This window comes from Leopardus geoffroyi, chromosome B3 (assembly GCF_018350155.1).
Source record: "Leopardus geoffroyi isolate Oge1 chromosome B3, O.geoffroyi_Oge1_pat1.0, whole genome shotgun sequence".
NCBI classification, from domain to species: domain Eukaryota; kingdom Metazoa; phylum Chordata; class Mammalia; order Carnivora; family Felidae; genus Leopardus; species Leopardus geoffroyi.
In genome coordinates, this window is record NC_059337.1 from 52903240 (window position 1) to 52918862 (window position 15623).

Consider the following 15623-nt stretch of genomic DNA (forward strand, 5'->3'; position numbering starts at 1 on the left):
TTTAAAATTATACTTAGCTTACTATAGTTAATATATTCTTTATTGGATTTCAAGATTTCATTTATTATGAATAGCTATAATGACTATTATTACCTGTACTAATAGACAATTATGTTTTCTCCAGTCATTTTTCATTTGGGAATTTTAGCTTTTACACATTTTTTTTGTAAAGATACATGTTCTATATATACTATATATATATATATACTTAAGTGTTCACAAAGGAATACACTCAAACATACATTTTGTATATATTATTACTGAATTTAATGTTTATTTCCTAATTTTTTTATTGGTTTGTTACCTATTTCCTTAAATATATTTTCTGCTTACTTTATAGGAAGAGACACATTAGATGAGTGTGGTTTGAGATACTTATTAGCTATGCGTTTGCACACATGCCTTTTGACATCACTGCCTCCTTTATACCGAGTACAGCTACTTCATCAAGGTATTTAACTCATTGTCTGAACCTTTGTGCAACTTTTATTTCATATTGAAATGAAATTCTTGGATTTATATTTGTGTATAAGAATTAGCTAAATCATTATATGCATATTTATCATTAGCCTTAAGATCTTCTTGTCACATGGTACCCACTTAACCACTTTACTGTGCATCTTTTAGCTCTGTTCTGTGACTTTTACTATTTAGTTTCTATTTCAGTTTCTCAGCTTTTACTCGCTGAAGTTGTAGTAGCCTAGGAGTAAACCTGATAAGCTTGAGGCCATAACCCAAAGTCGCCCTGAATTTCTGTGACGTCTGATGTCTTTTCTTTAAAAATTATGTAAATTTTTCCCTGTGTTTTTTATGTTTATCTTAGTATAAGCATTTTAAGTCCTGTACTCACAAGTAAAGCTGATGTTCCAAGAATATCTGCCATCTAGAGATGCAGTAGCTTTGCATACTTGTAGCACATTGCCACACGCCCTGATTTGAGATGTAAGGATTTCTACCAGCTGCCTAATTTACAGATTGAAAAACTGAAACTTTTTATAAATTGACCCGCCTAGGATAGAAGGCTATTTGTGAATAGAGTTGGAATTAGAATCCCAGGCCAGTGCATTTTTCATTAGACTATGTTTCTTTTTAAACCAGCATCCTGGACACAGTCTCATAATTAATGCTTTAGTATTGAAGGAATTAGAATATCAGACTTTATATAACACCCTTTACCCTCATAAATGTTCTTTGAAAATTTGATTTTAAATAGCTGTCTAATATTCTGTCATGTCTCTAAACTGTGTTTCATCTATCCAGTCCTTTATTTTTGAAACAAATATTGCTGATTTTCTTTTCTATTTGAATTATCGCTGTAATGAATGACCTTAAAACCTTGCATATAAATATTTATGTGTATATCTGGTTATTTCCTCATGTTACTTTTCCATCATGGAGTTACAGTATTAGAGGGCTTGAAAATTCTTAACTCTTTTTTTTTTTTAAAGGTAGTTGTTTTTATTTTTAATGTTTGGGTTGACAGTTTACAGTATTGCCAGGCTAGTTTTCTAAACTCTGAACATAACTATATCTTAGTATCTTTTATTCAAATATAATTAATATACCATCTTAATTTCAGGTGTACAATATAATGATTCATCAATTCTGTACAGTTTTCAGTGCTCATCAAGATAAGTGTTTGACCTGTTCCCCCACCAACCTCCCTTCTGGCAGCCACCAGTTTGTTCTCTGTACTGAAGAGTAAAATTTCATAACTCTTGATAAGTATTGCCACAGACAGAAACTGTACTCATTTACATTCCAAGAGGCAATGTTTGATGATTTCAATAACACATTGTTAACACTTGATATTATCATTTTAAACAATCTGTGCCATTTAGATAGGTTTAAAAAATGTTAACTCAAAGGTCTTTTAAATTTTCATTTTAAATGATAGTCAAATAGTACTGAATCACTTAATAACAATTATGTACTTTCCTAGGGAGATCTAACACACCTCTAATTTCTAAAGCTTTGTTAAATTCCATTTTCTCTTTGACACAGTTAAAATATTGGAGATAAGTGACTGGTGTTACAGGTGATGATCTTTGGGCATAGGTCTCAGGGGAAAAGTTAAGTAGCCAGTCTATAGATAGAAAGGCTAAGAAGAACAAGGAAAAACTGCAAAGAATAGCCTGCTATTTAAACCAAAACCAAAAAAACTGCCTGTTTGTTCCTCTGTTTTTTTTCTTCTTAATATCTTTTTTTTTTTTTTTTTTTTTTTTTTTTTTTTTTTGGTATTAAGATATGTGGCAGGTCACTTTAATCTCTGTAGTTACGATTTTTTAATCTATAAATTAGGGGGCTGATATAAATCCTTGTATCTCAAATCAGGGGGTGTGGCAGTGTGTTACAAGTATGCAAATCTTCTGGATTACTGTATGGCACATATTCCTGAAACATCAGCTTTACTTGTGAGTATATGACTTATAACACAGTGCTTATATTAAAACAAACATAAATAGTTAGGCTTCCAAATATATTCACTGCTCTTTTAATCTTGCTTTCCAAACCTAATTTCCCCTGACATACATATGTTTTTTTGTTGTTGTTTTCTCTTAATCATACCAAAAATTGAACTAATCAAATTTCATTTAAGGGTATAGAATGTAACATATTTTATATTATTCTTTATATTATAAATTTGCTGTTATCAAAAGTATACTGTATGCATTGCTATGTAATAATAACTTTTAAAGCAAAGTTTGAGTTATTTGATGTAGTGATTACTTCTGAAATTAGGCAAAGATTTAAATGAGAAAATTAATCTTCCTTTTAGGTTCTGAAAAACTACAAATTGGTGTTTCTTAAATTTTGACAATTTTCCCCTAAATTTATGGTGACAAAGTTTGTTGCATTGATTTTTGTGATGTGATTTCAAACACAGTTGTATATAAATGTTAGTAATGGGAAATTTAAGAGTTAAGATTATTATTCAAAATGGTCATAATAGTTTTTTCTTTTTTTTGAGAGACAAAGAGCGAGCGAGTGTGTGTGTGTGTGCGCACACGCGCGCGTTGTGGGGAGAGAGGGAGAGGGAGAGGAGAATCTTAAGCAGGCTTCATGCTTAGTGTGGAGCCTGACATGAGGCTCCATCCCTTGACCCTGGGACCATGACCTGAGCTGAAGTCAAGAGTCAGATGGTTAACCGACTGAACTACCCAGGTACCCCAGTTTTTCCCTTTATACTTTCTAAAGGACCTGTTGTGAAACCGTAAGGATTAGAAAAACTATATTGTAAGTCTATATAGTAGTTGTTAATGAAAAAATTATATGTAGTAATGTCTATGGTCTTATAGCATGGAGAAGCCTGTGTTGTGACTGTCATTGACCTCAGACATGTCTTTGTTTCAAAAACTGGTCCATATAGATGGCTACTTGGACCAGTTTAGGCTTGCTCCTAGGCTCCTGTGGGTTCTTCTGGGCTTTCTCACTTACCTGTCACCACTCTGTGTGTGTCATTTCCCTCATGCTTCCTCTTCACCTGCTCTAAGTGGAATAAAGTGTTATCAATAGTTAAACTATTGATAAACTTCCTTGTACTTCCAAGTCTGACGGTGTCACTAAACCCATTTTGTTGCCTCTAAGTACAGGCTAGAGCCCTGTCATTCTTCTACCAGGGCGGAACAAATTTGCCATATACTATCAGTATTTGGCAGCTTTAACTACTTTTAACTGAGGTGCTGAAAGCAGAGGAATGTGTCTCCTGACTGTTGTTCCCTTGAACTCTCTTGAAGGTTAGAGTTTACTATAAAATGATACTTAGTTCCTTGGCCAGAGGGATGAATGGGGCAGTTTTCAGTATTCAATACTAAAATTCATATTATGGTCTACAAGCAAGTGGCATTGTGAAAAAACACCCAGAGGGGCGCCTGGGTGGCGCAGTCGGTTAAGTGTCCGACTTCAGCCAGGTCACGATCTCGCGGTCCGTGAGTTCGAGCCCCGCGTCGGGCTCTGGGCTGACGGCTTGGAGCCTGGAGCCTGTTTCCGATTCTGTGTCTCCCTCTCTCTCTGCACCTCCCCCATTCATGCTCTGTCTCTCTCTGTCCCAAAAATAAATAAACGTTGAAAAAAAAAAATTTAAGAAAAAACACCCAGAGACACAGGGCCAAGATCTTTTATTTTGACCAAAGCTTTCACTGTTGATAAATTTGGTGTGTGTGTGTGTGTCTGTGTGTGTGTGTGTGTGTGTGTATAAATGACTCAATGTTCAAATATCTTTCCAGTGATCACGTTTTGGTGTCTCTAGTTTTGCAGAGAAAAAAAGCAAATACTTTGGAAAAAAGATGGATATTTTAGTTTTGTGTATCCTGCAATTGATCTTGTATTTAGAAGCTTAGAGTGTAAAGTCCTGAATGATAAAAGACTTCCTTTCACCCATTTTTTTTTGCTTGAAAATTCTTCTCCAGGATGAGTGAATACAGGACTATGTGAAAAATTGTTTTTGTTATTTTTGGATATAGTTCTGAAGGTTATTATTTTGCATTTCTAATTTAGGTGTGTCTACCTGCCATTTTGCCTGGGCTTTTCATTCTGAGGCTGAGGAAGAACTAATTAATATGATTCCGGCAATTCAGAGAGGGGACCCTCAGTGGTCTGAGCTAAGAGCTATGGGAATAGGTTGGTGGGTCAGGAATATTAACACTCTTCGAAGATGCATTGAAAAGGTAACTTTACTTCATTGGATGTTGAAGTTAAAAAAAAAAAAAATCTTAAAGGATAAAAGATATCATGTTCCAGAAAATCTGTAGTGGGGAATTAGTTTGTACATCTTGAGATCTTAAAAATTTCTTAAATAAAAAGTTTTGGAGATTCCAAAAACTTGAACTTTATAAAATATGTAGTGTACCAGTTGCCTTTTACCATATATGCTGAGTTTATAATATTTATAGAATTACTTATGTTCTGCTATCAGTTGAGGTGGTTCCTAGTTTGGGAAAATGCAAAAATCTTTTTTTTTTTGGTAACTGAAAGTTTGTCACAGTTATGAAAAGTACAGCATAGAGAATATAGCCAATAAAATTATAATAATACTGTACTGTGACCGATGATGACTGTACTTACTGTGGTGAACATTGCATAATGTGTAGTATTGTCAAATCACTGTTGTACACCTGAAATTAATATAACATTGTGTGTCAGCTGTACTTTAATAATGATATTAAAAAAAGAAAACAAATCTAAATTTAGAAAGCAAACTTTGGTTCTTATCAGATCATGTTAATTATATATGAGAATTCTTTTTATAAAAAGGATTCTCTGTATGACTAGGTTAGTAAATAGCAAACTTCCTTTGCACACTTAAAATACCATTCCATAAAAGATTTTGATTTATGCGCACTTGAAGAACATATCTGTGGCAGCAAATTAAACATGCTATTAAAAAAATTTTTTTTCAGGGGCGCCTGGGTGGCGCAGTCGGTTAAGCGTCCGACTTCAACCAGGTCACGATCTCGCGGTCCGTGAGTTCGAGCCCCGCGTCAGGCTCTGGGCTGATGGCTCAGAGCCTGGAGCCTGTTTCCGATTCTGTGTCTCCCTCTCTCTCTGCCCCTCCCCCGTTCATGCTCTCTCTCTGTCCCAAAAATAAATAAACGTTGAAAATAGATAGATAGATAGATAGATAGATACAAATTTAAAAAAAAAAAAAAAATTTTTTTTCAGAGAGAGCATGAATGTGCACATGAGTGGGGGAGGGGTAGAGAGGGAGAGCGAGAGAGAATCCCAGGCAGGCTCCATGCCCAGCACGAAGTCCGACAAGGGGCTCAGTCTCATGACTCTCAGGTCACGACCTGAGCCGAAATCAATAGTTGGATGCTTAACCGACTGAGCCACCCAGGCGCCCCACTACAAAATTTTTTAAAGCAGGTTTTTGGAATCTGTTTTCTGGTAGATTCCCTTTAGAAAAAAAATTTATTAAGTAAGTTGTTAGTGGAAGCTGCAGGTTCTTTCAGTGTTGCAGAAACTAACCATTATTGGGCACTCTCTGTACCAGGTTTGTGCTAGTTGCTTTTCATAAATTATTTCATTAATCATTTCATCAGTCCTGTGTTACCATCTCCATTTCCACCTGATGGAACTAGGACTAGAGAGGTTAGATAACCAGCCCAAACTGCCAACATTTATAAGTGTTAGATTTAGTCCGTGCCCTTTCTACTCTATAGGGGTTAGGAAAGTGGAATTCTCATTTATTGTTTACTTTTAGGAGTTCATTGACATTCTCGGAAATACAGTTAATGGTACTACATTTGTGAAGTATAAATTTATTTCTCCCAAGAGGAATTCATTCCTCTACAGTGGGTGTCTTCAAATTTTAGTGTCAGAAGAATCACCTGTCAAACTTATTTAAAATGCGTATCCCCCAGTCCCATTTTCATTTGGTAGGTTGAAGGTGGTTAGGGATGTGCCATATTCATCTCCCTTAAAATCCTGTGTTGCTGGTGTTTATCATGCCCCTCAGATCCCTTTGAAATGTGAGCACAGAGGTGTCATTTTTCCTGTTACATGTAAGGTAGCTGATATCAGTGTTTCTCCCTCAAAATAGGCACAAATGTAAGAAGGAATTTATTCTCACACCAACCAAATAATGTAGTTTCTGGTATATAGGGAAAGTTAATTGTTACAGCATGTAAATAACACAGTACCTACATTAAATTTTTTATATTCCAAAGCAGTGGGAAAAAGAGGGCCTATTTTATCTGAAATGTTGCAGATGTTGTCTACAAAGATCTCTTTAATTTCTTGTCAGCAGTGTTTTGTCATTATAATTAAGTATATCTGATATGTACATATGATTTATTTCCATAAGAAATATTAAAATTGAATCAAAGGAATATGTGAATTTGTTGCCTTGAGATGTATTATAAATAATTAGCAAAAAACGAATAAAAATTTCTCTAAAAATTACGACACATCAAAATACTAAGTTAAATGATTGAAGGCAAGAACATATTTAAAAAGGAGAAGAGAAATAAGCAAGTATTGAGAGTAAATCAGTTTCCATGATGCGGTTTCCCACTCTTCCATGCCTTGGTAGTTTCCTGTTTCACCATCAGTCAATGTGAGCTAATAAAACATCTGTTGTTTTTTACTGTTATATTTCTCAACTTAGTGATTTACAGAAGTTATCTAAGTATCTTTGAGAAATAAGATACGGTCAGTATGGTACCATGTTCAGAACAATATAATTATATTACAATAATGTTACTGGCTTAATTTTTAAACTTTTTAACATTGACTTGATCAGTTCTGTATGAATTCAGCAACTTTGGTTATATGGCTCCATGGAGATTATCAGTTATGTGCTTAAGACTCCCATGGAATTTCTAAGAACTGAAATTTGTCAGCACTTTAAAATAATGGAGCTTCAACCTTCTGTATTTTAATTACATACCAGAAAGAAGGTGTCATTCCTTTAGAATTGTCAAAATTTGATTGGAAAAATACTAGAAAAGAATGTTTTTTAAAAAGTATGTTTAAAAAAAACTGGAACACTTAATTTTGTTTGTAGTTTTTAAATGTGTGTGTCTAGTTCCCAAGTCACAGTATATAATAAATATTTATTCAATGAGTTGAGGGAACTTTAAATTGTGAAATCACATATACTGTAGCATTTAGCATTTTCGCTTTTACCAAATGTTATGAAAGGTAACGTTTAATTTTCAAGAAGAGGCCATATCTATTGAATATTCTGCCTTCTTTCTCTAGTTTTCTATGATAGACAGTTATTACTGCCTGGCTTCTAATCCCTTTTTTGCCCCTTACACTGTGACCTTAGAAAATTCACTTAACCTGTCTGTGTCTCATTTGCTTCTAGGAAGTAAAATGGGGGTAATTAATAGTACCTCATGGATTGTGGTGATTGAGATAAGTGAAAGGCACTTAGATGGTGCCTGGTGCATGGGAAGTAATCAGTACATGCTAGTTGCTGTTATTATTTTTATTATAATTACTGGCATACAAATGGTTTTCTCTAGGAGTATATATTATAAGCTGCTGGAGATTGTGAAATAGAGCCAACTTTTCTCATTTCTATGGTTACTATCAATTGTTGGTTAATCAGTTGTAATTCTTTTATCAAATAGTTAATTTAATAGAATATTTTATTTATCATTTAGGTTGCCAAAGCTTCTTTTCAAAGGAACAATGATGCCTTGGATGCTGCATTATTCTACCTTTCAATGAAGAAGAAAGCAGTAGTGTGGGGTCTTTTTAGGTAAATTTCCTCAGTTGTTAACATGATTTAATGGAGTTTTTCTGTGCTGTGAGTCTTCTGATGCTAATGCTTTTGAAAGTACTTAGATGTATGAGCTTTGAACTTGATCAGATCAGCTTACTTTTTTGTATCTTGGTTTCTTTATCTGCAAAAAAATGGGCATAATATTTAGGTTAAGTTCAACTTAACCTAAAGGGTGGGATGTTGTTAAAAAAATTGACAAAAGCATTTTGAAAAGTAAAAAATGCTCTTGCTTTCTATTTACGTGTATACAAGATATTTTGAACTTTCCTTATTAGAAGTGAAGTTTGATAACAGATATCTATCACTGAAGTTACTGTTTTTTAGATGGATGTTTGAGGTTATTTTCGCTTAATTTACAAAGGATTCAAAATATTTTAAATTTCCTTATCTGCTGATATTTGTGTTCTGGTTCCCAGGTCACAGCATGATGAAAAAATGACAACATTTTTCAGCCACAACTTTAATGAAGATAGATGGCGTAAAGCTGCTTTGAAAAATGCTTTCTCTTTACTTGGAAAACAACGGTTTGAACAATCTGCTGCTTTTTTCTTGTTAGCTGGTTCATTGAAAGATGCCATAGAGGTATAAATAAGAAAACATGACATGAAATACTTCTAAGAGATTGCAAATTTGGAAAGGTCATAGACGAGAATGTAATTTTTTATCTTATGTTTGTAAGGACAACAAATAACTACAGAGGTTACTGAACGTAAATAGTGGCATGGCGATAAAAAAAATTAAAAATAAATTCAAGTGTGAAACCTAAATGAAAAATTTTATATAGGGAATATTGCATTTCAAGATAAGTATATGCATTTCAAATATATATGTATGAAAAAATGGCAAAAATGGTTTATGAATATTTTCTTCCTAGCCATCTTATGATTCTGAACTATTTGAAGTGTGTATAGGTCACAATCTCCTTCTCTGGTGTAGACAGGCAGGTACTTTAAGTTCTTTTTCTTCTAACTGAAATTCATAGATAAGGAACTGAAATTCCAATTTATACTGTTTTGTAATGCAGTCATCTTAGATGGTAGAAAATGAATGAAGAGGTAAAACACTGCTTTTTTTGATATATAATCCTGGCAGCTGATTAAGAGAGAAATTATGAATGTTTCTGTTTATTTATGAGCTCTTTCTCTTAGGATACCTAATATCATTCTGAACAATCCTAAAAGGTGAAGGAAAAATACTAGATATAACTGGAATGTACTACATGATAGAATAAATAGGAAATATCTAATAAAGAGAAATTCTTTACATTTAGAATTGGTCATATTTTCAAAATTATCTCTGATGTATGATTTTTTTAAATAAAAAATATTTATAATTTTGAATGGGAAGTTTAACTTAGAAGACATTTAGGTGAAGAAGAGAAATGTTGATTGACTGAGAGATGCTTTTATTGCCCAAATGACCTCAGATTCTCAATATGAGTAATTACATTAGAATATAAATTTAACAGTAAAAATAGAATATGTGGCTTTATTTCATGTTTTTTTGTTATGTAATTAAAAGGTTCTTTTAAAATAGTAATAATTATGCTTATGTGGAAATATATTTGGAAATTAAGAGGAACTGATACATATAAATTCAAATGTCGTAAGTATATTTAATTTAAAATGAATGTTATTAATTTAAATTGGCCTAAGTCTGATGCGATGTTGATATTTGTCTTAGGCTTATTTTGTTTTATGTCTCATCTTTCTAGCTACTAAGTTCTAGTTTCTTACTCTTCTTGCTATTCCTTAATCTCCTATCAAACAGTCATTTAATTGCCTTTTACTATCCCAACCTCTGGACCCCTCCCTCCACTATGATAATATAAATGGTAGTTTTCAGGGTATCAGTGGAATATCTCATATCTCTAAATAATTTTCATCAAATAGGTATTTCTTAATATCTTAATTTGTAGGTATGTCTTGAAAAAATGGAAGATATTCAGCTAGCCATGGTTATCGCCCGTTTGTATGAATCTGAATTTGAGACTTCATCCACTTATATATCCATCCTAAATCAGAAGATTTTGGGTTGCCAAAAGGATGGCTCAGGATTTGATTGCAAAAGGTTACATCCTGATCCTTTCCTGCGTAGCCTTGCCTATTGGGTAATGAAAGATTATACCCGAGCTTTAGACACATTATTGGAACAAACACCAAAGGAGGATGATGAATATCAAGGTAGGACATTTGTGGGTTTCTCTTTTTCTTTCTTTCTTTTTTGTTTTTAAGATTTTATTTTTAAGTAATCTCCACACCCAGTGTGGGGCTTGAACTTAAACCCCGAGATCAAGAGTCACATGCTCCACTGACTGAGCCAGCCAGGTGCCCCTCTTTTTCTTTTTTAAAAGAAGACTATTTCTGAACTTACATTCATTTAGAAAAAAATACAAAACAAAAAACAATTTTATTAAACTGAAACATACATAACCTTGACCCATTATATAGTTCTTCCATATTATCATACAGCCATTTTTTTTTTTTTTAAGTAGAAATTTAGTTGTTACACATACTGGTTTAGTGCATGGGCCTTCATTCTTATGTGATAAGCATTCTTTACTTCTAATTATCCCAAATAGTTTCGATTTTTTAAAGTATCTGGAGGGTATTTATTAGCACTGTTTGCAATAATTTTTTAAAAATAGAACATTTTAAGTGTTTGTTAGTAGAATAATTAAATGATTTATAGTATATCCATACTACAGAAATAGTGTGCCATTAGAAAATGAAGTGGATCAACGTATTAATATTTGCTGTATTATTAAGTGAAAAAAGCTAGATGCAGAACAGTGTGATTCTTGTTGCATTTTATTTACATATGCATGTTGCAAACACATGCATGTGTATGCATATACGTACTGCATCTAGTCTCCCTCTTCCTCTCCTTTGTTGTTTTCTGGAACAAATCAAAAGTAACTGAATACTGGTTACTGCTTAACTTTGGGGAATAGGTGTGGGGAGAAAAAAGCTTTTACTTTTCATTCTGTGTTTTCTAGTTACAATTGGATGATGGGTATTAAGGAGGGCACTTGGTTGTGATGAGCACTGGGTGTTATATGTAAGTGATAAGTCACTAAACTCTGCTCCTGAAATGAGTATTACCCTGTATGTTAACTAACTAGAATTTAAATAACAACTTGAAAAATTTTTTATTACATATTATTTTTAAATGCTAAAAAAACTTGCATGGGTAAAGGGACTAGGGTACCCATTTTTACATTCTTCTTCATAAAGAAGAAATATTTTAATAAATAATATTAACAATTTTAAAGGAAAGGTAATAAAGCTGTTAGGAGAAAAAATAAGTATCTGAGTTTCCCAGGTAATTTTATTAAAATGTATACATTTTTATAGAAGGAAGATTATTTTTATTTCTTAATGTTTTATAGGTTATTTTTTAAACGCTTGTTATTGTGGAAAACTGCAAATATATATAAAAAAAGTGAATAATAGATCTAAAGTCTATGAATCTATCACTCGGCTTCAGTAGTTATTATTTTGAAGCAAATTTTGAAGCAATTTCCAGCATATCATTTCTTTTGTAAATATTTCAACATGAAGCTCCAAAAAATGACTCTTAAACATAACACATGTCACCATAACAAAATTTGATTAGTAATCAAAGTAGGCAATGTTCAGATTTTCCTGGTTGTCTCATAAAATCTTATACAATTGATTTGTATAAGATCCTCAAGATTGCTGAGATGTCTCTTTTGTCTACTTTATTATTATTTTTCAATGTTTATTTTGAGAGAGAGTATGTGTGCACATGGGGTGGGAAGAAGGGAAGAGAGAAAGGGAGAGAGAATCCCAAGCAGGCTTCAAGCAGTCCGTGCCAAATCCTACGTGGGGCTCAAACTCACAAACTGTGAAATCATGACCTGAGCTGAAATCCAGAGTCAGACACTTAACTGACTGAGCCACCAAGGTGCCCCTGTCTACTTTAATTCATAGTTTTTCCTCCTTCCTTTTTCTTGTCCCTTGTAATATGTTTGTTAAAGAAGTCAGATTGTTTATTTTGTAGTTTCTTACTTTTTAGATTTTGTGTCATTTCATGTTTTTCCCCCCATGTTGTCTGTATTTCATATATATTGGTAATTTATGAGATTTTTGGCAGAAATATTTCCTGGTGGTGTGGAGTACTTCTGTTAGGGAACTCATAATGTCTGCTTGTTGAGCTTTTTGTTGTGCTAACAGAAATCAGTGATCACTGCATAGATCCGTTATTTCATTAGTGTTCGTCAAGTGATGATACTCTAATTGTGTCATTCTATTCTTCTCTTATGAATTGGAATACTTGCCGAGAGTGTAGTCTCCCTAAGCAGCTGTTTGATTACTCTGAATCCAGTGGTATGCATAGTGAAGGGAACATAAGTGTTTGATTCTTTCTCTTTACCAGTTTTCAAAGTAAGTTTGGTTCACTAGCATACTACAAAGGCAACTAATGAGTTTTTATTTTTATTTATCTGAACTCACAGATTTAGATAGATTTGTGTTTTAATCCATTGTACTTTATTATGGTTGCTCAGATTATCTCATTTTTAACCAGTTGGAGCCTCTACAAGTTCTTGAATCCTTTTGACATTATTTGTTGATAGTGTCTTTGCTTTTTGTTCTGGCAAGATGTTTCAGGCTCATCTTATACATTTCATGCCCCAGACCTGGAAGTGGACATCCTTTAGAAGAAGGATCCTTTTAGGTGGGGAATAATAGAGACTACAGCCTGGACATAGGGATCCTCATTTGCTGTTGGTTTGGTCATTGTTTCTAGGCTGTTTTAATGAATGGAGCTAGGATATATATATGTGTGTGTATAGATGTATATATTGCACACATATATATGCATATATATATCCATTTTTTTAAACATGAGAATCCATGAGTTCACACTGAAATTTTTAATTCAATATAAATTATGGATTTTTTCTTTTTAGATTTCAAATCTGTATATAATTAAAAGCTTGAATTCTCATAGCATTAACATATTTGTTATTTTATATGTATATGATTGCTTCAGAATAATGATACAAAAATTCTTCATAGCAACATGTTTTCATAGCAACAGTTTAAGCTTTTTTACTTGTTTGTTTGTTTTTAGTAGTTATTTTTGTTTTTGTGGTATATCCCAGTCAGGATGTACAGTCAAATTGCTTATTTTAAAGTCACTTTATAGTTCTTCTCTGTGTGGTTGTGCTACCAGCTTGATGTACAGATTCACTTGTTTAATTTTGCTTTTGCTTTTTTTGTGATTTTTTAAATTTAATTTTTCTTTTAAAATTACATACAATGTTGACATGGTTTTTAAATAAAGTATATAAAACCAAGGTATTGTCAGAGAAATCTAGCTTCTTTCCTGACTTCTCTATCCTGTTCTTCCCTCCCTTTTTTGCAAAGGAACCAATTAATTGTTGTGTATGCGTTTTCTTTCCATTTAAAATATATAAGCAATATTGGGGCTCCTGGGTGGCTCAGTTGGTTGGGCATCCAACTTCAGCTCAGTTCATGATCTCACGGTTCATGGGTTCAAGCCCTGCTTTGGGCTCTGTGCTGACAGCTCAGAGCCTGGATCCTGCTTCGGATTCTGTGTCTCCGTATCTCTCTGCTCCTTCCCCACTTGTTCTCGTTCTCTCTCTCTCTCTCTCTCTCTCTCTCTCTCTCTCTCTCTCTCTCCCTCTCTCCCTCTCTCCCTCTCTCCCTCTCTCCCTCTCTCTCTCTCAAATATAAACATTAGAAAATTCTAAAAATATATATGTAAGCAATATTAAAATATATAATTTTTAAATATCCTTTATTTTGAGAAAGTGCTGACATTTTATTCTTTTGTAAGTGCAAATTGACATAGTAACTTGTAATTGTATCTGTTTCATTTCTATAGTTATCATCAAATCTTGTAATCCAGTGGTGTTTAGTTTCTACAACTACCTTCGAACTCATCCTTTGCTTATTCGAAGAAACCTTGCCTCCCCTGAAGGAACTTTGGCAACCTTAGGTCTCAAAACTGAAAAAAACTTTGTTGATAAAATTAACCTTATAGAAAGAAAATTGTTCTTTACCACTGCAAATGCACATTTTAAAGTTGGATGTCCTGTTCTAGCCTTGGAGGTACTCTCCAAAATTCCAAAAGTTACCAAAATATCTGCCTTACCTTCAGAAAAAGGTCAGCCTGACTATATTTCTAAAAAGACAGATGATGTACCTTCAGAATCAAAGACTCTGAGTGATGTCAGTAGAAGTTCTGGCATTGATTGGTCAAATGTAACTTCATCACAGTTTGACTGGAGTCAGCCAATAGTAAAAGTTGATGAGGAACCTCTTAATCTTGATTGGGGCGAAGAGCATGATAGTGCCTTAGAAGAAGAAGAAGAAGATGCCGTTGGCTTAATAATGAAAAGTACAGATGCCAGGGAAACAGATAGACAAGATCAGAAGGCCTCAGACCCTAGTATGTTACTGACTCCTCAGGAAGAGGATTGTCTTGAAGGTGATACTGAAGTTGATGTGATTGCTGAACAACTAAAATTCAGAGCTTGTTTAAAGATCCTCATGACTGAACTAAGAACATTGGCTACAGGTTATGAAGTAGATGGTGGAAAACTCAGATTTCAACTCTATAACTGGCTTGAAAAGGAAATTGCTGCCTTGCATGAGATATGTAACCATGAATCAGTTATTAAAGAATATGCCAGTAAAACGTATTCTAAGGTAGAGAGTGATCTTTTGGACCAGGAAGAAATGATGGACAAACCAGATATAGGTTCCTATGAGCGCCACCAAATAGAAAGACGGAGATTGCAGGCTAAACGAGAACATGCAGAAAGACGAAAGTTGTGGTTACAGAAAAACCAAGATCTCCTCAGAGTGTTTCTTAGTTACTGTAGCCTTCACGGGGCCCAGGGTGGTGGTCTGGCCTCAGTAAGGATGGAACTCAAATTTTTGCTACAAGAATCACAGCAGGTATGAACTTCACTTTTGTTTTCATTCTTGGTTATTTTAATAATTTTAGTCATTCTTTTTTACTAGTTAATGTAAATATGCCCATTTCCTCTATTCATAGGAGGCAGATATTTATGCTCTGCATGTGTCTTTTTAGATCAAAGTTATAGTGATTATGAGTAGGCTTAACAGCTTGAGAGCACAGCTGTTGTCATACTCGCCTTCATATCTTCTGCATCTTACATAGCAACTGGTACAGATTGGGTGCTCAATAAAGTTTTGTAGAATGAGTGAATAAATACTGCTTTTATTCAGATGTTCATCACCAGTGTTTTTTTTAAAAAAATATTTATTTATTTTGAGAGAGAGCGAGAGCATGAGTTGGGGAGGGGCAGAGAGAGGGAGAAAGAGAATCCTAAGCTGACAGTGCAGAGCCCGATTCGGGGCTTGAT

The 15623-nt window shown here is 33.8% G+C and overlaps 1 protein-coding gene across 5 annotated transcripts in view; it reads left to right on the plus strand.

The window, feature by feature from the left end:
• Nucleotides 1-15623, plus strand: part of DMXL2 (Dmx like 2) — a 152741-nt gene that overhangs the window by 109271 nt on the left and 27847 nt on the right. For all 5 annotated transcript variants that reach the window (XM_045449743.1, XM_045449745.1, XM_045449742.1 and 2 more), the window contains 6 exons: nt 341-451; nt 4498-4667; nt 8115-8212; nt 8653-8818; nt 10155-10419; nt 14114-15192. In XM_045449743.1, the coding sequence (XP_045305699.1) occupies nt 341-451; nt 4498-4667; nt 8115-8212; nt 8653-8818; nt 10155-10419; nt 14114-15192 (1889 nt within the window). The remainder of the gene's footprint in view (nt 1-340; nt 452-4497; nt 4668-8114; nt 8213-8652; nt 8819-10154; nt 10420-14113; nt 15193-15623) is intronic.